This window comes from Vulpes vulpes, chromosome 14 (assembly GCF_048418805.1).
Source record: "Vulpes vulpes isolate BD-2025 chromosome 14, VulVul3, whole genome shotgun sequence".
In the NCBI taxonomy this organism is placed as follows: Eukaryota; Metazoa; Chordata; class Mammalia; order Carnivora; family Canidae; genus Vulpes; species Vulpes vulpes.
The window spans coordinates 102,738,147-102,763,176 of record NC_132793.1 but is presented as its reverse complement, the minus strand read 5'-3'; the positions used below and the strand labels follow the sequence as shown (position 1 = coordinate 102,763,176).

General features: G+C 44.4%; 1 protein-coding gene across 4 annotated transcripts in view; it reads left to right on the top strand.

Moving 5' to 3' along the window:
- The window catches only part of HOMER2 (homer scaffold protein 2), a 94,300-nt gene that overhangs the window by 23,325 nt on the left and 45,945 nt on the right, over positions 1-25,030 (top strand). For 2 of the 4 annotated variants that reach the window (XM_072737422.1, XM_072737419.1), the window contains exon 2: positions 23,335-23,491. The exons of the other annotated variants lie outside the window; for them this stretch is intronic. In XM_072737422.1, the coding sequence (XP_072593523.1) occupies positions 23,335-23,491 (157 nt within the window). The remainder of the gene's footprint in view (positions 1-23,334; positions 23,492-25,030) is intronic. 4 annotated transcript variants of the gene reach the window in all.

Here is a 25,030-nt window from a genome sequence, read left to right as displayed (position 1 = left end):
GGCACAGACTATTTTTGTGCTCCTTCAAATGCCTGTGTTTATTTTTAAACTTGAGCCTTTGTAAAGCAGGGATGTATCATGCAGGCTTTGCTTTTGAGTAAAAAGGTTCTCTCGGACTGATGGAATCAGCGAAAGATGTTCTCGACATAAAGTTGCCCATGCTTTTCATTGAATGCCTCAGCGCATGTATTCAGCGTTATGGGGAAGGCTACAGAAGTACTTTGCTTTTCTAAAAAATCCTGGAAAGAGGAAACCTGCATGGAGTTTGCCAGTTCCTTCACACGGACTGGCGGATCTGTGTCTTGAGCAGCGGTGCTCAGACCAGGAGGGTCTGCATGTGTCGGAGGTGGTACAAGGTGGGATGTAAGTCTGAATCCTGCCCAACTACCCACCCCAACTCCCACCAAGAGGAGCCATGGACAAGGGGCTTAGAATAGAATGTTTGCTGTCTCTTAAGCATATGCAAGTTGTAACTGAAAAATTAATGAGAGTAACTGAGAGTCCAAGATGGAAGATTCAGCACATGCGCTTATTTATGTCTTCCCTCCCCTGGAACCCATTAAAATGTTAATAAAGCCATTACTAAGAGCATAATCCTACAACAGCAAGGTGAATGGTGGGAATTATCAGCAGCTTAGAGATTGCAGCAAATTTCCAGATGATAGAAAGCGGGGGGGGGGGGGGGGGGGGTGGGTGGGGGGGGGTGGGGGCGGGGGGTGGGGGGGGGGGGTGGAATGGTGATGCCAACAATGTGTCAGAGGAGCCCGGTGATGCCAACAATGTGTCAGAGGAGCCCAGAGTGCAGCGTTGGGGCTCTGGGGTAGCAGTGGGGGCCAGTCTGCCCTGCAGCACTCCAGAGAGCCTCTGGACCAAGCCCACAGATCCACCTAGGGTGGGACAGAAGGGGTGCTAACAGTTGGAACTTCAATTGAAGCTCCTAGAGGCAGGGGCAAGGCTGGGAGGAGGGTGCCAGTATTGCAGAATAAAGTCTACACTGGTCTGGCCACCCAGTGTGGGTGGTTGGTGTTTGGAGCTGTGGTATGAGGTATGATCAGCCAGGGCGAGAATATGGAGTGCTGGAGCATTGAGGAGTCAGCAAGAGGAAGAGCCAGCAAAATGAACTTCTCATCAGATAAAGTGGATGCAGGACAGTAGCAGTAAAGCAATGCTCTGAGGGAAAATAATTTATTAACTATTGAAAAAAAATTTCATATCCAGTGTGGTCAACTGAAAAATGCCCCCCTTAGATATTTGGTCCCAAATCTCTGCAAACCTGCAAATGTGACCGTGTATGGTAAAAGGGTCTTTGCAGATGGGATTAGATTACAGTAAGGGTCTTAAATTGGGGTGATCCCTGTGAGCCCTAAATGCAATTACAGGTGCCCTTGTGCGGCAGAGGCAGAAGATGGAAGGGGATGTCAGGACTTCAGCAGAGAGAGTGGTTTGAAGATGCTAAGCTGTGGTTTCCAGATGAGGAGGCTGGAGACGGATCCTTCCCCAGAGCCTTGGGAGAGAGCACAGCTCTCCTGGCACAGTTGTTTAAAACCACCAAGTTAGTGTGGATCCTTTGCAGCAGCTCTAGGAAACTGGCGGAGCTTGCCAAACCAGTTGAGCATAAAGGCAGTTACAGATGTGCAGGTTCTTAGGGGTTACTTCCTACTCATTTTGAGGGTCCACACCAGTAAGACGAGGATGGAAACTCTGAAGGAGACAGTTGGGGGTATGGGTGCCTTCCAGGAGTCCAGAGACAAGAACTCTCAGACAGATGGCTGTGAGCGGGCCACCCAGTGTATTTTGGAACTGGAGAGTCACTGGCTCCAAGAATAATATCATTGGGACAGAGACTAGAATGAATTCCAGACGATGGACAGAACAAACAAGATGTTGGAAGACACTAGGGTGATAGGATGGACTCTTTCTTTTACTCAATAGAAAAAAGAAGGCAATATAAAAACTCCACAAAAAAATAAAAACAATCACAAGCACATAATATTCAAAATATGAGGCACACTAAGATAACACTTGCTTTTATTTTTTAATTTTTAAAAAAGTTAAACTCTATGCCCAATGTGGAGCTTGCACTCATCGCTCCAAGGTCAAGAGTTGCATGCTCTACCCACTGAGCCAGCCAGGTACCCCTATACTGCTGCTTTTTAAACAGTTGAGGGAGCATTCATGAAAAGCTTCTCTCTGACCTTGATGCCAGGAGCTTTTTCTTTGAGGAGCACTTGGCTCTGGACATTGAAACTGTCCGGAAAGAAATATGATCCCGGCACATTTCTTGGGTCCTCAAGGAACAATATTTGTGTAATCCTAATAATGTGCTTTTTCTGAGGTGGATACACAGTACTCTTGTGTTCACTTACTGACTTAACTCCTCCTGGTAGTGGACGTTCCATTGTATTTCTGGTTCACCTTTTTGTAAGTAATGCTGGAATCTGCAGTCTGGGTGATCCGTGAAGCCTCTTTGTTGAAGAGCTGGAGAACTGAATCGTTCCCCTAGTAATGTATAATTATGTACGGAGGGGGCCGGGACCTCACATGTGAGAGTGATGACCTAGTTTGGAAGGGGGGTGGCTCATCTAGACCAACCCCGTTATGGTTTCGGGCACCGGGCCAGCCTGACCTGGGGTCCCCAGGTCTTGTACCGCTGAGCAGCCTGGTGCTGCTGTCCTGGGCAGGGGCCTATAGACAGGAGGGCGTGTTGGGTGGCTGACTTGCAGGTCCAGGGCACATGGGAAAAACCCGAGCTTGTTTATGTACTGACAGAAAGGATCTAGACACAGCAAGAGGCTATTCTAATCAAATTGGCGTTTCCTAATCTTTTTCTAATGTCGCAACACATAGCACATATTAGTATGGTATGCAGGTAGACGGACGAGACTCATGGTCCGAGTGACCCACAGGCCACTCCAGTTGCCCCAGGCTTAGCTCTGTACACAGAAGCTTGGGGAGAACCTCTTGCTCCCAGCCCAGAGCTGTCTGTGCAACTGAGAAAAAGGCACTCCTTTCCCTAGATACCTTCCGGATATCTGCCATGTGCCAGGTATTGGACAGGAGTATGCAGATCTTTTTGAGCACCCAGAGCTGGACACCCTCAGACTGTGTGTTATGTAGCCATTTGCAGGCCGGCTCAGCCCACCTGTGGCCCATTTGAGGATGCTGCATGCAAGGAAGCTGGGAGATGCATGAGCTCAGGCTGTGAAGTGCATGAGCTCCCTGGTTTCTGGTTTGCTCATGGAGCCGGTGGTGGGAGTCCATAAACTAGGGCTGCTAGGGAGCCTGCAGGCAGGTGAGGTGCAGGTGCTGAGTTTAGCAGAGGCACCTGGACTGCAGGTGCACTCAGGGGGTCCTCACATAGATGTTTCTTGACACTACAGATGCGAGTGTGTAGGAGCAGTTCTTGATGAAGAAGCAGGAACAAGTGAGCTCCCGGCTTTTGTGGGGCCTGGGACTCAAGTAGAATGGAAACGAGGCCCCGGTAGGAGGGGCATCTGTGCACATGGTGTCCTGTCCCAACAAGATCTTGCTGCCCTAGATGATCCCTGGCAGAGACCTCTGGCTGCCTTCCCTGAGCCCCAGGACGTGCCGGCTCTGTGCTCAGCGCTCACCTGCTGTTCCCGACAGAGAGTGCAGTCTGGGAGTGTGGTACTGCATTCATCCTTCTGCTCCTGGGGCCAAGCGTTGGATTTTTTCAAGGACTCTTATGAGTGCAGACAGAGGGCCAGAGTCCAATGTGTGAGTGGTGTGAGGCTCCAGCAGCCCTGCCAGCTCCTGGCTCCAGCTTTCCTGCAGGGGTTCTCCAGGATGCCCACCCTATGCTGTTCCACAGTGTCTGGTCCACCTGGGACCCAGCTGGCCCTGTCCTGCAGGGCTCAGGCCTCACCCACTGGCCCAGGGCTGCCCCCAGGGGCTGAAGGCGGCCTGTGTTGGAGCCCCACCCCTGTCCCTTTGAACTAGATGAGTGCTTGACAGTTGTGGGAAATAACAGTTTTTCCTTGCTGGGCACAGGTGATAGAATTGCCACATTACATCAAAGCCAAATAATTTTGTTTAGCAAATATTTTGGACCTACTGTGTGCATGAGACTGCAGTGAATAAGGGGCTGGAGGGAGGTGCACAGTTTCCCTGTGTCCCAGTAAATGCACACGGCTCTAGAACAATGGGCTTACCTTTATGTACTAGGTTTCCTCCTTGAGACTTCCAGTGCTTCAGCCTGGTAATGTTAAATTTTGAACGTGTCACTTCTCCCTTATGCATGTACTACTGGTCGTTGTTCCTGCCCCCACTGGACAGATTCCCCTCCCCCCTCCCCCCCCCCCCAACCCTCCAGTGCTTGTACCTCTTGGGCACAAAGGGAAATGGCAGTCCAGCTGTTCCCACCCAGGGGCCTGGGAAAGCGGGGACAGGTGTCCTCGCTGTTTCATTCTTTCCCCAAGACAAAGGGCAGTTGTTCTGCTCTCAGACTACTCGAGCTGGCAGCTAATGTACCCCTCTGCCTTTGGCTGGAATCCTATCAGTTCTTAAGGCCACCTTGGTAAAATCCTGCTGATTAGAAAGCTAGTTGGCAGTTATAGGTGACTTTGATCAATAAAGAAAAGAGAAAACAAATTATTCTTTCATAAATACCACCTGGAAGGCCAAAATCTTTCAATAAATGGGGTCTACAGGGAAGATACAAATAATAAATTACTACCTGGTCACGAGGTTGGAAACCAGTGGCTTAACTGTGAGGTAGAATCAAACCCAAATAATAACTCATACTGAGGGCTCTGGCTTTTTCTAGATCAGCCCATGGTTTGGAGATCTCCAGCCAAGCACCTGAGTGCTCAGGGCCAGGGACAGGGGGACCTTGTGAGTTCAGTTCCTTTGATGCCAAGTCCCTACCTGGTTCCTGTCATGTCTGTCCCCTTGCTATCTAAACTTTTTTTTTTAATCACTTAAAAGTGATTTAAGTACAAGAAACTGTACATATAAAAATAATCTTATTTCTCCACCACCAGTAGCATGCAAAAGTGTACATATTTTGATTACCAAGAGTTGGAAATAAAAGACCTGGAGTCTATACTAGGAAGCTGAGATATTTTGGTATTACTTGGTTTTTATGGTAACTAGACTTTGCATGCAATTTAAAGACCCTTATTTCTGGCTCTAGGGCTTCCCTTAGTTAATGGTTATATAAACCTAATAATTCATCTGTTTTAATCATTAAACCTGTTTTGTTTAAAAAAACGCATACAACTTAATGAATTTGGAAATAAGTACACACCCATGAAACGGTCACCACAATCTCTGCCATAAACATTTCTATTCCCCCTGAAAGCTTCCTTCTGCCCTCTGCATCATTATCTGCATGTGCGTGTGCATGGAGAAACACTTACCGTAAGATCTACCCTCTGCAAATTTCTACATATACAGTGTCACATTGTTAAGTATAGGCGCTATGCTGTAGAAAGTTCTCGAGAGGACCTGCCTCTCCCTCTGTCCGCTGTGGTGTCGGGGCCCTCTCAGACCTGTCTTATTTGGTCCACGTGATTGTACATTATTTGACCTTTAACTTGGGAAGCAAGAGACATGGGCCACTCCCTTGTCCAGATACCATTCCGCGTTGCATGCATTCCATAAACCTGTTCTCTTTCCTGCCAGACAAACCCCCAGCTGCAGGGTCACCATTGCATACTCATCCCGTGCACACAGGTAGGGAGCACCCTGGAGCCTCAGGCAGTGGCGGTGGCTTGTTTGCTGGGATATTCTTAGTGCTTAGCTCAGCCCTCTTAGTGTAGTAGAAGTTTGTTAAGTAAGTATGTATCTATATTAGTGTACATGTTTATAAGAATAAGAGAAGGGCAGCCCAGGTGGTTTGGCACCGCCTTCAGCCCAGGGTGTGATCCTGGAGTCCGGGGATCGAGTCCCACATCAGGCTCCCTGCAAGGAGCCGGCTTCTCCCTCTGTCTGTGTCTCTGCCTCTCTCTCTCTCTCTCTCTCTCTCTCTCTCTGTGTGTGTGTGTGTGTCTCTCTCATGAATAAATAAATAAAATTTAAAAAAATAAGAGCATAGCATGATGCTATTTCGTAACCTTATCTTTTCTCTTAATACCATGTCCTTAACATCCACAGTCCTAGTGTTGGCTAGCTTTTGTGGGAATTCTGGAACTTAAGTTTTTTTTTTGACCCTCCCCCCCTTTTTTTGTTGTTGTTTGCTTTGTTTTTGCTGAAGCAAGAGATTTTGGGTGACATCCAAGTCCTCCAGGGTCTAGCTAGTTCTGTTTAGAGAATCTGGGACTCTGACACTCTTGGTGGTCCCTTATTTTGTCACTTCTGGGTGTAAATCATTGAACTGAAATGAAGCAGAGAATAAATCATAACAGATAAAGAAGAAACACCTTTCCACATTAGTAAGTATGCATTTATAGTTTTTAAAGGCTGAATGGTATTTACTGCATGTATATATATGGTGCTTTATTTAGCAAGTGCCTCACTCTGGAGCCGTTAGATTATTTACAAGATTTTTGTGTATATGTGTGTTTTTTTCCATTTTCCAAAAATCACTCTTCAGTGGCTGTTCTTTTGCCTAAGTATCTTTGCGCACCCTTGTCTTCGCCCCTGAGTAGATTCCTAGAGGCAGAATTGTTGGCTTCAGGAGTGGACAGTTTTAAATCTCTGGCTACGTGGTGATAAATTGTGTCCCAGAGAATTCCATCAAATTTTACCCATTTGTAGCATACAAGAGAGCAATGTATTCCATTCTAGCAGACTGGATTTCTTAAAATATTTTTGTTCTGGTAAAACATACATAAGATGTACTATCTTAACCATTTTCAGGTGTGCAGTTCAGGGGCCTTCATTATGCTCACATTGTTAACACGACCATTACCACACCCCATGGCAAGCAATTCATTTTTTTCCATTCTTTCCAATTTGACGCTGAAAGGCTCTCTCATTGATTTAGTTCACTGAGAAGGTATAACTTTAATCCTCATCCGTAGTCCCGTGGAACCATTTAATGCCGTGGACCATCCCGCCTGGAAACTGTGCTCCCAGGCGTCAGTGTTAGCCCTCTTCTCTGCTCTTCTCTCATCCCCCTCTGCTTGCCCAGCCTCCCCACCTCCTGTGCTTCACCTGCCTGCTCAGTGTGTGCCCTTTGCAGTTTCTTCTGTGCCTTCCAGCTGTTCTCTAGATAGAGATGCTCTTCCTACCACGTCCTCCTGAGGTCATCATTTCCTCCTTGCCCCCCAGGAGCTGTGCCTAGCCCTCTGCTGTTGTGGTGAAATATTCTCAACGTAAATTTCTCCATTTTAACTGTTTCTAAATGTATTCACAATTCAGTGGCATCCAGAACATTCACACTGCTGTGCACCTGTCACCACCCTCCACCTCCAGATCCTTTTCATCTTCCCAAACAGAATCTCTGTCCTCACTAAGCAGTAACACCCCATTCCCCACGCCCCCAGCTCCGGATAATCACCATTCTACTTTCCGTCTCTATGACTTTGACTGTTCGATTCACGGAAGTGGAATCATACAGTTTTTATCCTTGTGTGTCTGGCTTATTTCATTTAGCATATTTTCAGGGTTCATCTGTGTTGTAGCACATATCAAAATTTCATCCCTTTTATCTCTAAATGCTGTTCCATTATATGTCTAGCCATGTCTGTTGGTGGACACTTAGGTTGTTTCAGCCTTTTGGCAATGGTGAGCCATGCTGCTGTGAACAGTAGTGTACAAGTATCTGTTTGAGTTCCTGCTCTCAACTCTTTGGGGTGTGTGCCTTGACATGGGGTTGCTGGGTCCTCTGATAATTCTATGTTTAATTTTTGGAGGGACCAACAAACTTTTTTCCACAAGCCCTGCATACTTTCTGAATAAATGACAAAAGAGAGATAGTACCTGAGACCTCCCAGAACACCAGGCTGAGGGACTGTGCTGTGTACAGTCCCTATAACTGGGAGTCTGGACAAAGGGTCCAGGCAGGGGACTGGGGCAAGAACTATTTCCTAAGGCTTGCAGAGCTGGACTGTGTGGTTGCTTGTCTGCCTGTCCATAGATGACTCTTCTGAGCATGGCTTCTGTGGCTGTAAGGAAGGTGGCCTCACAGTGCTACTTGGGATGAGATACCAAAAGTGAGGGCAATGGCAGAGATATGAGGACCAGGAGGGCCTTGGGCTCTGGGATGGGGTTATCAGGTCAGGCTGTCGGACCCTGCTGGCAGGCACCACAGGCCAGGAGCAGCCAGGAGCAGCCAGGGAGTTTCCAGTTCCACAAAAGAGGTATTAAAAGGATCTGGAGCTCTCCTCTCCTTGTAGTTCAGGCTTCTGCAGGATGGTCAAAGTAACTTAGAGGCAAAGTAAGGAAAGTGGGGTGCCCTGTGGGCCTTGGGGGCCTCTCTAAGCACCCCCCCCCCAGGGCACAGAGATGCAGAGTTGTCACTGTCCAGGCCACTCCAGACAAGCTGAGAATGGCAGAACCCAGGAGGACATCTTCCTAGCCTTGAAATGTGGCCCACTCAACAGTCTGTAGGTTTGCTTGTCCAGTCTTCCAAGATTGCCTTATGTGAAAACCATTGGCTGCGTTATTTACCAAATTCCTTTCTTGCCTCTCCCTAAACTCCATCTCTCTGTGTTTTTCTGTGTTTTTAAAAGCATGAAAAAAATTCTCCTGTTAATAAAAGATTTTGAAATAAGCGGTCTGGTTCCTCCTCCTCGGCAGCAGCAACCAAGGAAGGTAGTGGAAACACAGAGTAGGCACACATTTGTCAATTTGGGGTGTGGGTCACCTTCAGTTAGGTCCAAGAGCATCCCTCTAGAGTATGCTAAGTACCTAGGGAGGATGTGGACAGATCGGAACCCTCCTGCACTACCGGTGGGAATGCAGAGTCGTGCAGCCTTTTGGAAATCAGTCTGGCAGATTCTCAACAAACTTACCCTGTGACCCAGCAATTCCACTCCTAGGGATGTACCCAAGCGCCAAGAAAACACATGTTCACATTACGGTAATACACAAATGATTCATAGCAGTATTATTTATAATAGCCAAAAGGTGGAAACCATACAAATGTTTGTCCCTTGATGAATGGAGAAACAAAATGTAGTGTATCCATACCATGGACTAATGCTCAGCCACAAAAACCAATGAAACATCAAGACACGCTGTAACATAGAGGAAGCCAGAAAATGCTGTGCTCAGTGAAAAAAGCCAGACCCAGAATGCCACATAGTGTATGATTGCATTGATGTCAAATTTTCAGAACAGGCAAATCCATGGAGACAGAACACGTATCAGTGGTTACCTGGAGCTGGTGGAGGAGAAATGGGAGTGAGTGCTGATGAGTATGGGATTTGAAGGGTGATGAAAATGCTCTAAAATTAAATAGTGGTGCTGCTGCACAATTCTGTGAATAACTAAAACTCACAGAATTGTGTGCTTTACAAGAGGGAGTTTTATGTGTCTGAATTATAACTCAATAACGTAAAAACTGTCCATTGTTTATGTGAAATTTAAGTTGAGCCAGAAATTCTGTAGTGTGTGTGTGTGTGTGTGTGTGAGAGAGAGAGAGAGAGAGAGAGCGCGCACACGCACATGTGCATGCCAAATCTGGCAACTCTATACTTGCCACCTGTTTTTGTAAATAAAGTTTTTTTGTAATGCATAAAAAGATCAAATAACCCAAGAGACCAATTTTTAGTATAAATGAAAACATCACTGGTGCTCTTGTGAGGTATGTCTGCACCTTTGGTTTTCTTTTACACCTTTTGCAATTGAGTTGGCAAGTTACCAGCCTCTTCCCAACATGCATTTTTAATTTTGAACAAAAGTCCTAGGAAAAGAAAAATAGCTTTTCTCCCCCAAAACCCGAATTCAGAGTGTTAGTCATACACTTAAATGGGGGTTGGCTTCCTGAACCTGTACTAGAATCCCCTGGCTGCCACCTGGGAACCTAAAGGGAAGAATGAACCACGAAACCAATTTGCCAGTAGAGGAGAAAACAAATCTCAGACTGTTGAGTTTTTTAGACTTTGAAACAAAAATTTAAATTATGACTGTGCACAGTTATTCTTTTTGAAGATTTTTTGTTTTAATTTGATGATCTTAGGAGAGGCAGCTAGATCCTGTCTGGGCAAGTTGAGCTAAGATGGAAAAGGAATTGTCTTCCCTGCAGTGGCATCTCTGCCTATAATTAGTGTATTATAACATTCCTTTAACAGGTTGCTGTTAATAACCAGCATTTTGCACACATTACCACGTGGACTCTTCACAGTTGCCTGGGCTGGTTATTTTCAGAGTGAAGTGACCTGCTCCTAGGTCACACAGGTGGGGCGAGCATCCCTAACTCCAGGGTCAGGACGTGGTTCCTCCCTGACTCATAAAGATGAGAGACAGCCCCATTTAAAGGAGGTCTTCCACTAATTCAGCTTTGTCCCTGCCAGGAAGAAAGCGCCCAGAAAGAAGCAGAAGGTAAAATCAAACCCCATTGTGTCTCTGAGACAAGCGAGGACTCAAATCTTTTTTTTTTTTTTAAGATTTTATTTATTCATGAGAGAGAGAGGCAGAGACCTAGGCAGAGAAAGGAGGAGGCTCCCCGTGGGGAGGCCGATGTGGGACTCGATCCCAGGACCCGGAGATCACTACCTGACCCAAAGGCAGACGCTCAGGCACTGAGCCACCCAGGTGCCCCTACTCTTAAATCTTTTTAGGGCATCATTCAGACATCTGTCCCAGAAAAGGTAGAGGAGCCACATGGTAGCTTTCAATAGGATATAAAGCCAAATGGTTTTCAGCCGTAGTGATTCTGAGGACTTTCTTGAGTTTCAAGACTCTTTCCTGGCTCCTCTTCCCGTCACGGTGCTGGGCGCCTCCCTGCGATCAGGTATCCATCTTCTGCTTTCTCCCCTGGTCTCTCTGAGTAGTGTCATCCACCCAGTGGACTCCCCAAGGAAGTCTAACCTCATAGAGTTACCTTGAGAAGTGATCCCATCTGCCTTCCAGCACCTCCGCTAGATGGTCGGTAGGCAGGGCTTGCTTAGCATGATGCAGACTTCTCAATAGCTGCAGCGGGGAAACTTAGTCACTGGGTCTTTTTTCTCCCTGTTCTCGTCCACATTTGATCTTTAAACAAAAACCAAAGTCGTTTTATTGCAATTTAACTCAGGTAGGCATGGTGCAACTCAGTTTTATAAAATATACAATTCATTGATTTTTTTTAAATCAGAACTTGTGCAACCATCAAAACAGTCTAATTTTAGAACATTTTTATCCCTCCTCAAAGAAACCCAGAACCCATTAGCAGTCACCCTGCATTCTCCTCATTTTGCTATAGATGAATACAAAAGCCCTCAGCATTTAAAATTGAGAACATTATTTTTCCAGTCCTTTAAGAAAAATCACATCTGTTGTGATTGGGCATAATGTTGCCAAGTCATAGCCTCATATCAGGTGTGGCATAAAGTCTTCTATATTTTGTTTTCATTGCAGTGTAATATGAAACTCTGTGCACAGATGTATTATAGCAAGAAGAGCACAAACTGCTCCTTTGGCAATATTTTGTGCTCTCCTGAATTAGCTGTCCCAGGATTCATTAATCGTTATGACTTGGGCAGCTTGCCACCTGGCTTTTTAGAAATCGTCACTTGGGATGTATTCTGATTCTTGGCTTGGTGTTCACAGTACACGAATCATAGAACTCTGCTTTTTTGTTTAAAACTCCTTTTTTTTAAATCATAGATTCAGATGGAAGGAGTTTTGATAGCATAAATGCTCAATATGCTACATATGGAATAAAATCATGAATACATGTGAAAATCCTAAGACAGTATATCTTTCACAGGCACAACGTGAACAGAAGGTGCCATCGAGGTGATGGCCAGTTTGCAAGTGGAGATCATACGCTCCTGTGCAGCTCCAATGACAAGAGCTGGTGCATTTCACAGCTCCCAGGTGATTTCCAGCAGTCTTGGATAGAGAATACCATTTCTTTTTCTTTTTAAAAAAAATATTTTATTTATTCATTAGAGAGTAAGCACAAGTGGAGGGAGGAGTAGAAGGAGAGGGAGAAGCAGACTCCATCGCTGAGCAGGGAGCCTGACACGGGTCTGGATCCCAGGACCCTGAGATCATGACCTGAGCCAAAGTCAGATGTGTAACTGACTCAGCCACCCAGGTGCTCTGAAAATAGCCTTAAAATTTTTTTTTTCACCTATTCATGAAAGACACACAGAGGCAGAGACATAGGCAGAGGGAGAAGCAGGCTCCCTGTGGGAGCCCAAGGTGGGACTCGATCCCAGGATCCTGGGATCATGACCTGAGCCAGAGGCAGAGGCTCAACCACTGAACCACTCAGGTGCCCTGAAAATACTAAGAGACAGAGAGAGAGATGGCAGAGACACAGGCAGAGAGAGAAGCAGGCTCCATGCAGGGAGCCCAATGTGGGACTCAGTCTGGGGATTTCAGGATCATGCCCTGGGCCAAAAGCAGGAGCTCAACCACTGAGCCACCCAGGCATCCCTTAAAATACCATTTCTTAAAGATGATGTTACATAATTAAGAAAACAACTATCCAAATGCATTTAACATTTTTTCCTACAATGTGTGTTTCTTGGAATGTATTTGAAGAGAAAATAGCTTTGACATAAACTTTCCATGGAGCACAGTTGGGAGATAGTGACCCCCAAGGTAGAGACGTTTCCTTAGTGTGGCATCCTGAGTCCGTGGGTATCTAGCTTGGGCCTACCTTCTGGCTTCATCTCTTGTCCCCTCTCCCATAGCTACGTTAGCTGGCTTGTCTCCGAGCACATCTTCTGCACCTGGAGAGCCACTTCCCCCTCACCTACCAAGCCCAGAAGATTGGTTGGGCAAAGGAAAGATAGATGTGTGTGTGGAGGAGGGAGAGAGGGTCTAGATAGGAATAGAGGGGTGCCATATGAATATGGGGTGACATTGCAGTATTACTGGTGAGGTGGGTTTTTTAAAAAAGTTTTTATTTAAATTCCAGTTAAAAATAAAAAATAAAATAAAATAAAGTAAATTCCAGTTAACATGCAGTGTAATATTAGTTTCAGGTATACAATATAGTGATTCAACACTTCCATACATCCCCAGGTGCTCATCACAACAGGTGCTTCCTTCATCCCCATCACCTGTTTCCCCCATCCTCTCCCTCTGCTGACCAGCAGTGTGTTCTCTAGAGTTAGGAATATGTTTTTTGGTTCATCTCTTTTTCTGTTAGTTTTCTTAAATTCCACACGAGTGAAATCATATGGTATTTATCTTTCTTGTACTGATTTATTTCATTTAGACCATAATACTCTCTAGTTCCATCCATGTCATTGCAAATGGCAAGATTTTATTCCTTTTTTATAAATTCCTTTTTTATTTATTATAAAATAAAAAGTGTAAATTTCATTCCTTTTTATAGCTGAATAATATTCCATTGTGTATATGTACCACATCTTCATCCATTCATCTATCGATGGACACGGGCTATTTCCATAATTTGGCTAATGTGAATAAAGCTGCTATAAATATCAGAGTGCATGTATCCCTTTGAATTAGTGTTTTTGGGGATCCCTGGGTGGCGCAGCGGTTTGGCGCCTGCCTTTGGCCCAGGGCGCGATCCTGAAGACTCAGGATCGAATCCCACGTCGGGCTTCCGGTGCATGGAGCCTGCTTCTTCCTCTGCCTGTGTCTCTGCCTCTCTCTCTCTGTGGCTATCATAAATAAATAAAAATTTATAAAAAAAAAAAAAAAGAATTAGTGTTTTTGTATACATTGAGTAAATACCCAGTAGTATGATTGTTGGATCATAGGGTAGTTCTATTTTTAATTTTTGGAGGAACTCCTGTACTGTTTTCCAGAATAGCTGCTCCAGTTTGCATTCCCACCAACAGTGCAAGAGGGCTCCCCTTTCTCTGCATCCTCACTATCACCTGTTGTTTCCTGTGTTGATTTTAGCCATTCTGACAGGTGTGAGGTGGTATTTCTTTGTGATTTGATTTACATTTCCCTGATGATGAGTCATGTTGACTATCTGATGTCTTCTTTGGAAGAATGTCTGTTCATTTCTTCTGCCCATTTTAAAATCAGATTCATTTTTGGAGTGTTGAATTTTATGAGTTCTTAATATATTTTGGATTCTAACCCTTTATCAGATATGTCATGTACAAATATCTTCTCCAATTCTGGAGGTTGCCTTTTAGCATTGATAGTTTCCTTTGTTGTGCAGAAAGAAACTTTTAAAATTTTGGTGTAGTACCGATAGTTCATTTTTACTTTTGTTTCCCTTCCCTCAGGGGACAGATCTAGAAAAATATTGTTACAGCTGATGTCAGAGAACTTACTGCCTGTGCTCTTTAGGATTTTTATGGTTTCAGGTCTCATATTTAGGTCTTTAATCCATTTTCAGTTTATTTTTGTATATGGTAAAAAAGAATGATGGTTCAGTTTCATTCTTTTGCATATTGCTATCCAGTTTTTCCAGCACCATTTGTGGAGGAGACTGTCTTTTTCCCACTGGATATTCTTTCCTGCTTTGTCAAAGATTAATTGACTATGTATAATTGTGGGTTCATTTCTAGGTTCTCTGTTCTATCCGTTAATGTGTGTATCTGTTTTTTTAAATCTTTTTTTTTTTTAAAAGATTTTATTTATTCACGATAGAGAATGGCAGAGACACAGGCAGAGGGAGAAGCAGGCTCCACGCCGGGAGCCTGATGCGAGACTCGATCCCGGGACCCCAGGATCGTGCCCTGGGCCAAAGGCAGGCGCCAAACTGCTGAGCCACCCAGGGATCCCCTGTGTATCTGTTTTTATGCCAGTACTGGACTGTTTCGATGACTACAGCTTTGTGACATAGCTGCAAATCAGGAATTGTGATGCCTCCAGCTCCACTTTTCTTTTTAAATATTGCTTTGGCTATTCTGGGTCTTTTGTGGTTCCATACAGATTTTAGGATTGTTTGTCCTAGCTCTATGAAAAATGCTGTTGATATTTTGATAGAAATTGCATTAAATGTGTAGATGGCTTTGGACAATATAGGTGTTTTAACAAGATTTATTCTTCTACTCCATGAGCATGGAATGTCTTTCCATTTCTTTGTAATTTCAATTTCTTTCATCAGTGTTATATAGTTTTCAGAGAGGTGGGTTTGTTTTTTAATCAGTTCTTTAACCAGATTCATTTCTGGTGTATCATCATTTTTGTCAATTTTGGATAAAACTGCAAGATTTTATTTATTCATGAGAGACACAGAGAGAGAGAGAGAGAGAGAGAGAGAGGCAGAGATACAGGCAGAGGGAGAAGCAGGCTCCATGCAGGGAGCCCGACGTGGGACTCGATCCCGGGTCCCCAGGATCAGGCCCCAGGCCGAAGGCGGCGCTAAACCACTGAGCCACCCGGGCTGCCCACATATGATATCTTTTTAAAGTTATGTATATACAGGAAAGTGCATACATAAATTACAAGTGTACACCTCAGTGAGTTTTCACAAAGTGAACACAACCGAGTAAGCATCACTCAGATGAAGATATTGAATATTATGCCAGAAGTTTCCCTCATGTCTCTTTCAGTTATCACCCTGGTGAGTTTGTTTTATTCTCTCTCTCTGTCTCTCTTTTTAAAAGTTAGTATCTTTTATTCATGAGAGACACAGAGAGAGGGGGAGAGACACAGGCAGAGGGAGAAGCAGGCTCCTGCAGGGAGCCCAATATGGGACTGCATCCCAGGACCTGCCCTGAGCTGAAAGCAGACGCTCAACCACTGAGCCACCTAGGCGTCCATTATTTTCTCTCTTGATCCTGCCCTTGGTCTTGTCTTCCCATAACCTGTTTTCTTATTCTGCGTCCTCAGAGAAGCTCCCACCGTACCCCTTACAAGTCTTTACCCTTCATATCAGATTTGCTTCTCAGAAACCCTGTCTCTTGGCCTCCTCACCGTTGGGATCCCCCCCCCCCCCCCCCACTGCTCGGGACCACCACCCCACTTGGAGACTCCTGACCCTTTCCCAGAGCACAGGGGACTGGATCAGATGGCCCCTCTGGGGCAGCCCACAGCTGTGAATCAGTTCTGGAACTTCATCAACCCTGCATCATAGGGGGACCCACGGCAAATGTGTGTGCGGAGAGCTCCTGAGAAACTGTCAAGCCCTCTGGGATATAAGGCAGCGTCATTAAGAAAGGCCATCAGCATTCATCAGAGTCACTTGTCTCCTTCCATTCTCTGATGTTAGTGTGACCCAAAACAGAGAATCCCATTAGCGGAGGAGGAGAGTTTGTGACAAATATGACTTATATGAGGTCTCTCGTTTATCAGTTGTGTTAACCTAGGCAGTTTTGGGGCAGGCAGAAGTAACTTTAATAGAATGGGCCTGGTGTGACCCATTTGGCTGTGCTCAGACCAGGAGACAGGCTTCTGGCTAAGGACCAGAGGGGCAGGTCCCCCCTCCCCCCATGCTAATCCCTTGTTGTAATGGGGTATGTGGACCTACTCCCGTGCCCCCCTGCTGATCAGCAGTACCACCTGCATTGTGCACTTAATTCCTCTGGCTTCTATTTCTAACTGTTCTGTTCCATTAATTTACTTCTTCACTCAATACCTCCTCGTTTCATGTGCTATAACTCTACAGTTATGTATTTCAGCATCTGATAGGGCTAAATCTTTTTTTTTTAATAATAAATTTATTTTTTATTGGTTTTCAATTTACCAACATACAGAATAACACCCAGTGCTCATCCTGTCAAGTGCCCCCCTCGGTGCCCATCACCCATTCACCCCCCACCCCCCGCCCTCCTCCCCTTCCACCACCACTAGTTCGTTTCCCAGAGTTAGGAGTCTTTATGTTCTGTCTCCCTTTCTGATATTTCCCACACATTTCTTCTCCCTTCCCTTCTATTCCCTTTCACTATTATTTATATTCCCCAAATGAATGAGAACATACAATGTTTGTCTTTCTCCGATTGACTTACTTCACTCAACATAATACCTTCCAGTTCCATCCACGTTGAAGCAAATGGTGGGTATTTGTCGTTTCTAATGGCTGAGGAATATTCCATTGTATACATAAACCACATCTTCCTTATCCATTCATCTTTTGATGGACACCGAGGCTCCTTCCACAGTTTGGCTATTGTGGACATTGCTGCTAGAAACATCGGGGTGCAGGTGTCCCGGCGTTTCATTGCATCTGTATCTTTAGGGTAAATCCCCAACAGTGCAATTGCTGGGTCGTAGGGCAGGTCTATTTTTAACTCTTTGAGGAACCTCCACACAGTTTTCCAGAGTGGCTGCACCAGTTCACATTCCCACCAACAGTGTAAGAGGGTTCCCTTTTCTCCGCATCCTCTCCAACATTTGTGGCTTCCTGCTTTGTTAATTTTCTGACAGGGCTAAATCTGATTGCTCTTCATTTTCAGAATTTTCTTAGTTATCTTCATAGGGTGAGTTTCCCACGTGAATAATCCTGTCTAGTTCTAAACATATTCTTTTGATATTGTGATAAATGTATGCATTAACATAGGGGTTCTCGACATTTTTATATGGACTTTTCTTATTTAAGAACAGAATGTCTGTTACTTATTAAAGTTTGTTTTTCTGTGCCTTTAGAAATTCTTACCTTAATATTCTTAATATATATCTTGCACACTTCAACAGATTTCTAGAAATGGTGTCTTTTTGGTTGCTGCTGTTAATGGGATCTTTAAAAATCCATTATATCAACTATGAGGTTTGTGTATATAGGAAGGCTGTTGATTTTATTTTTTGTTAATTTTATAACTAGTCATCTTACTGAATGTAATTATTCATAATTGCTTTTTCAGCTGATTTTCCTGGGTGTTTTAGGTGTGCCATTGTATTATCTTTAAGTAACAACTTTATTATGTTCTATTTATTATATATATTATATGTTATATTTATTATAAAACATAATAAAAGAGATTGGTATGAAAGTAGAACCACAATACACTCATAGGTTAGATCCTTTGCATGGAAGAATGTACTAGAAGAACCTTTTACCCATTATCTCCTTTTTTACCCACTCTGTGTCTAGGCTTTGGAGATTTGACCCTGACAGCTGAGGGCCTTATTAACCATCTAGAACAAGGGCTAGGAGCCAGGTGAACCCATACTGCTGGTCCCTGTGCCAGACACAAGGGCCTGTGTTTTAGGGGCATAGATTAGACATCTCAGGATGCTGTGACTGGACTTGAAGGACAAATAGGAGCTCTTCTGGCCAGCGAAGGGGGAGGCTCAAGGCAGGGCATGTGCATGGACATTTGGGAATGTAAGTGATTTGGAAGTGCTGGCAGGAGAACAGCAGGGCCCTCTGGTGAGGAGCAAGGCCAGGTGGTCAGGGCTGGTGGGCCATTCTAACATACCTGGGGGCTAGAGCCAGGGAAGGCCTTTGCAATGGGTGGGCTGTGCTTTATCATCTATCTAGTTTGAGAGCAAGCATTTCTTTTGGTGCTGATTGATGTTTGGAGGCTTTCACGACTCAAGGTAGATAAACTAGTTAGGGCATCCTATGAGACTCTGAAACACTTCTTAAATAGCTCTAAAATAATATCTGGATGGTTTGTGTTCATTCAAGTCAGAAGTAGGAATAATAATTGTGAGGCTTTGCAGATTCATATCAGAAAAAGCCTGGAGCTGAGCATTGCAATTGCAAGTGAAGGATTATGATAAATTAAAACATCATTTTTCTTTTTTTTTTTCTTGCAAAAAGTAGTCATGCCAGTTCTTTGCAGAATTATCTTACACGGAGCCAGGAATCGTTCAGAGCAGGAGTGGTGTCTCTGCTGAGTGGGTTTCATATTCCAAACATACATATGTTGCACAGAGTGTCTAATTATTCTTGGAGACAATTACTGTCAGGTTCCAAAATGTGTTCAATGAGCAGCAATTGGTGTTTATTCAGCTCTAAAAAGACTATGCGAGGGAACAGTAGGTTATATTGTCTGCCTAAAGAAACGTTTTGCCATCCGGAAACATCTGCTTTCTATTTAAAGCACTGGAGAAGGATTGGGAGTATTTTTGAAATACACTCCCTAAGCATCAAACACCAAAGAAAGGAGAATAAAATTGGGTATGAAGGTAGTTTCTGTTCTCTGATACAGACTGGCTTCAGCTTTTCCCTGCTGGGAGGGAAAGGCGGCCTCCTGGGTTGGAAAGTTCTGCTTCTCTTGAATTTTTCTATTTATACTGATTTGCACACTTATAGGAACTGACTTCTGTGTCCTAGTTCTAGCATTTTTGCTTTTTTCAGGTGAGACAAGATGATCTCCCAGAGCTGGGGTCTGCATTTCTGAATTTTGTGGTGAGGTTTGTAGACTTCTCTGATTTTGCCCATCAAGATGTAAGGATCTGTGGTACACAGTAAACTTTCTGTGAAGGTCAATGTATCAGTTATCTTTTGCTGGGTAAATTGCCACAAACTTCCCAGCTTAAAACCCTTTCTCTGGGTCAAGAGTCTGGCGTGGCTTAGCTGGGTCCTCTGCTTTTGGGTCTTTTATGAAGTGTCATTAAGGTATAAACGAGGGCTGGGATCCCATCTGAGGTCTCAACTGTGGAAAGATCTGACCTCCAAGTTTCCAAGTGATTGTTGGAGGAATTTCAGTTCCCCAGGGGGTGTTGAACAGAGGGCCTCAGTTTCCCTCTGGCTGTTGGCTGAAGGCCACTCTCAGTTCCTGCAAATGTGGGTCTCCCAGCATGGCAACATGCCTCACCAAAGCTGTGAAGAGAGTCAAGAGAATCTGCTAGCAAGACAGACATTATAGTTCCGTGGAACTTACTTGCACGATGACATCCTATCACCTTTGCTGTATTCTTTCGGTTAAAAGCAAGTCACAGGTCCTCCCCATCACTACCACCATACTCAAGGGGAGGGGATTATGTAAGGGCATAATTACCGGGAGGTGGGGATCATTGGAAACCACATCAAAAACTGCCTCTTACAGACAGCTATTATTTTAGAAAGAGAGCATAGCATAATGATTAAGAGGGAGGGTGACCATGTCACTTAGAACTGATTTCACATGTCAGATCTGCCACTTACTGTGTAAGCCACAGCAGGTCCTTGGGCTCTCTGAGCCCCCATTTACCCACCTGTACACTTCCCCCAAATGATCATTATGATCCTAAAGGAGAGGTCACGTATAAAGCCTGGCAGATGGGAAGTAGTCAGTAAATATTAACTACTGGCCTTTTTTAAATCCTTTTTTCCCCTCTTCTCTAAATACCATTAGATTTTTGAAGTTTAGAAGAATGAATTAGAATTCCCCACTGGCCTCAGATGTGGTTATTCACATGGAAATCTCAGTACTCTGAGTAGTTTCCTGGGCACAGAGCTGCTATCAGACTGGCCCTGCGTTGGCCAGGACCCAGGAATGCAGGTCCTTGGTCTCCCATGGTGCTTGTCCTCAGAAGGGGTGGTGGGACTCCCCACAGCTCCCCTTCCAGGGCTCGGCGCCTCTCTCCACACTAGAGCAGCCACTTGGCCTGCGGAGACCTGACCATGGTACCCCAGGGCTGCTGCCACGGAAGGTCCACTGTGTTCTTCCGACATCCTTCATTTCTGGATAGGGCCCCCAGGGCGACTCACCATCACTTGGGTCCATTCCCATAGCAGAGCAGACAGATTAGCAGATGGGGTGTCTTCATGTCTATATGTTCACCTTGACCTGAATCGAGCCACGCAGATGACTCTTGGCTTTTGCTTAGCCCTGGTCAGGAACCTCCACCCTCTCATCTCCTGGTCCTTCCTGCCATGTCTCCGTTCATTCCACTTTCCTTACTTTCTTTGTCCTGCAGGCCTCAGGGACACAGGGTGCTTGCAGTAGGTCATTGCTTGGCCACACAAGCTTCCCACACCCCAGTCTCTACCCTGAGTGCTCTCTTCTGCTTCACCGTGTACCTCCCCACTCTTTGCACCCCAAAATCATGTTCTTGGCCACAGACATAGTCCCCTTTGGGCTATGGAAGGAAGTTCTGGAGTTATTCAAAGTTAGCTGTGTCTTTCTAGAGGAAAGATGCTGGCTGTAGGGACACTTCTTCCACCTTTTTTCTAGATCATCTGATCATGTCTACTGTGGGTATCTCCCTGGCTTCTTTGAAGATAAAATCACCTGGAACTCTTGTTAAAAACAGAGCTACCCAGGCCCCTCCCTGGACAGCCAAGTTCCTGGGGGGAGGGGGAGGTTGGGGCCCAGGAACTTGTATTTTTATTGAGTGCCCCAGCTAATTTCTATCAGAGGTTTAGAGAGCACTGGGCTAAGGGCACTAAATCCCAGACCCAGTTCCTCTTCCTCAGTGTGGAGTACATAAGGGAAGGTGTGAAAGCCAGGCCCCTTCCCCAGCGAGGGCTCCTGCCTGATCCATGGGCCCCTGCCCTACTTGTCCATGCTCTGGGCAAGGGAGGCAGAGAGACTAAGTGCCATGCAATTATTATTATTTTTTTTTATTGAGGCATAATTGGCATGTAACATTGCGTTAGTTTTAGGTACACACCATGATTTGCTATTTGTTTACATTGCAGAATTTCTTTAAAAATCTTTTCCGCAGTTACTGTCCTTTCAGTCAGCCTCTCCTCTTGCATATGCAGGAGAATTCCATGTGAGCAAGTGTTTTCCTTTATGGTGTTGTACTTAGATGATTAGCAAAATATGGTGCCTGGACTGGCAGTGGCACAGCTGGGGGATCCAGATGTCCTACTTCCCCATGTGGACTTGTTGAGGACAGCTTGCAGCCATGTGCACACAGGCTCCCCCTTGGGCTGGCCCCTCTGGACAATAGATGCAGGGAATTACATCCAGGGTGTTCCTGTTGTTTCTACATCCTGTCACCCTGCTGCTGGAAGGGTGTCAATTTAGGATTGGGTGGGTGGGTGAACCTAATCATGGTTCAGGAAAGATAAACGTCCTGGTAATCACATCCCCAGAGGCACTTGTCCTGCCTGGGATCTAGAAGGAAAGTTTCTGGGGAGCTAGGAATGCTTCTGTTGGTTCTTCTGGAAAGCTGGCCCCTTGAATCTGCTGCATTGAGGGAGCACAAATGGCATGCCCTTGGCTTTTATTCTTCTGGAAGAGCAGTCATGAAAAAGTTTCTGCACTTGTCTTGTGGCCACAATTGATGGTTGATGCTGATACTTGTGGCGATACTCAGTATTCTTTGCATGAGGGTCAAATAGTAAATTGCTTTTCTAGGAAGAAGTTTCTCTCCTAAGAAAGCGCTTTCTTTCCAGTAATGAGCCTTTTCTAGACAGAACAGGCTCAAAGACTGCTCCATCTAGGGACCACAACACTTAAAATTCACCTTCTCCTTTTGATTTTTTTTTTTTTTTTTGTATCCACTTGGTGTTTTCTCATCACTCCTTTTGATGTCGTAAGGATTTTAAAACTTAATTTGAGTTACTGTTTGGTTTTGTTTTTATCTCTAATAAATGCTTATTAAATCTGTAGCATTTTGTGAGTAATGGGGCTACTTTTGTCCTGGTGGTTCCATTTCCCTCATGTTATCTTATCTGGAACACTTAAAGGATTTTTGAGCCGGTTTGCCCAAAGACACTCTTTAAAATTAAGTATGTTTCTTAATGAGTTTGTGTTTCATTTTATGTTACTTTATGAAGTAGATACCTTAAAATATGAAATCCAGTGTAATCCATTACAATTTTTTAAATCCATCTTCCTTATTTCTTGACACTTATTGTCACCATCAAAATAATTCCCTGCTTGCCAGGAAGAAACCTGAATAGTGTGCCCATTTGGTTGACGATCACATTAAGAATTGACAGGCATGCAGAACAAAAGAGCAACAACCGTACAGAGGCAAGAATAGCAAAAGAGATGGATTTCCTGAATTAAACTCCTAAACCTCAAAAGGTTTTTAAGTGGAAACATAAAACTTGAAGGCTCAGTCAATTACGAATGAACACATAAAAGGCTGTGAATTTGAGAAATACTTCCTAGAAATATAATACAAAGTTGCAAATGGATTGCAAAATCCTGAAATTGTGGCAGAGTCCTCCAAAAATAAATGTATCACAAAGTCCCGAGAATGCCCACAGGATGTCAGAACAGGACCAGGACACTGGACAGGAAGCAAGACTGCTGGACAAAGCGGCATTTACAGCAGATCGATTGTTCGGCCAGTTGCCCCCAGCTTGCGTGTGTTGGGTTTCTGTAACTCCTGTGCTGGCATCTCTTTGCTCCCTTTTCTTATTTTAATTATCCTCATGCATATGTATCTCTCCCCAGGAGCTATTAAGATCTTTGGGGGCAGCAGGGGGTGCTGGAAATCATAAATGATGCATGAAGTCACGTTCAGTCAGCTCACGCGCCCTCTCTCCTCCTGCAGAGAACAGCCCATCTTCACCACGCGGGCGCACGTCTTCCAGATTGACCCCAGCACCAAAAAGAACTGGGTGCCTGCGAGCAAGCAGGCAGTCACCGTTTCCTACTTCTACGATGTCACCAGGAATAGCTATCGCATCATCAGTGTGGATGGAGCCAAGGTACCACCCCAGGGGCTAATGTTAACATTCCCAGACACTTCCTTCTCGTTAAAAACAGTACAATCCGGGGGCACCTGGGTGGTTCAGTCCATTAAGCATCCAACTCTTGGTTTCGGCTCAGGTCATGATCTCATGGGTTGTGGGACCGAGCCCCATATCAGGCTCTAAGCTCAGTGCAGTCTACTTTAGATTCTTTTTACCTCTCTCTCCTGCTCACATATACACAAACACTCTCTCTCTCTCAAATAAATAAAATCTTTTTTTTTTTAAAGATTTTTATTTATTCATGAGGGACAGAGAGAGAGAGAGAGAGAGAGAGAGGCAGAGACACAGGCAGAGGGAGAAGCAGGCTCCATGCAGAGAGCCCGACGTGAGACTCGATCCTTGGTCTCCAGGATCAGGCCCTGGGCTGAAGGCGGCACTAAACCACTGAGCCACCCGGGCTGCCCCAAATAAATGAAATCTTTTTTTTTTTTTTTCAAATAAATGAAATCTTAACAAAAAAGCTGTACAATATGTTTGAAAGTGGAGGAGAAGAGATGCACCCGAATCCTGCCGCCTTAACACAGATGTTACTGTTGTGATCATGATGCTGGTATAATCACACACACTGCCTTTTTTTTTTTTTTTTTCATTTAAACTTATTGTAAATGGAAAAAAAAAATTTCCCTGTGACCATATTGTCTTTGTAACTAGCATTTTAATATGCCTGTGTAGTAGTTCTATCAAGGCCTATAATGTTCTTAATCTCTCACCTTATGGTCGCATATATCAGTGGCTTCCGTTTTTTTTTTTTTTTGTTTGTTTGTTTTTACTGTATAGATAATGAGCATCTTTATACAACAAATACTCTCATTCATTCATCACATAACTAATTGCTCTTTGGGCTATTTCCTTAGGATAGATTCCTGGAAGGAATACTGTTGGTCGAGATATTAACTATTTATTCATGGCATATGGTGGATGTGACCAAATTGCTTTCCCAAGAGTCTGTTCTTCCAGCATGTATGAGAATGCCAGCGTATTGCACCCTTACCAGCTCTGGCTGTTATATTTAATCTGGTTTTGGTGTTAATTATTCCTGGAAGTCAAATTTTTATAAAAAGATTTTAGAGAATTTCTTGAAATAAAATTTTTTTCAGGTACTTGTATTATTCCACTGTCTTCCTTGATATTTTTGCCACATTGCTATGGGTAAAAGGAAGGATGTCAACAGAAGTATCACCAAGTTAACAAAAAAAAAAGTTAGACTTGCTGCTTTATAATTTCTTTTCTGTCTTTAATCTGTGTTCATCCCGCTGGACAGTTTTACGATTTACATTATATGCTGTCACCAGAAATTCAGCGTATCTGTGGCACCTGACTGGCTCAGTCGGTGGAGCATGCAACTCTTGATCTTGGGATTGTGAGTTCAAGCCTCATTTTGGAGATAGTTTACTTTAGATAGATAAATAAACAAAGTCACTTATGAAAAAATAAAATGAAATTTAGTGTATCTGAAGCTGAATTCCCCTATTTGCCCTCTAAACCACCTCCCCA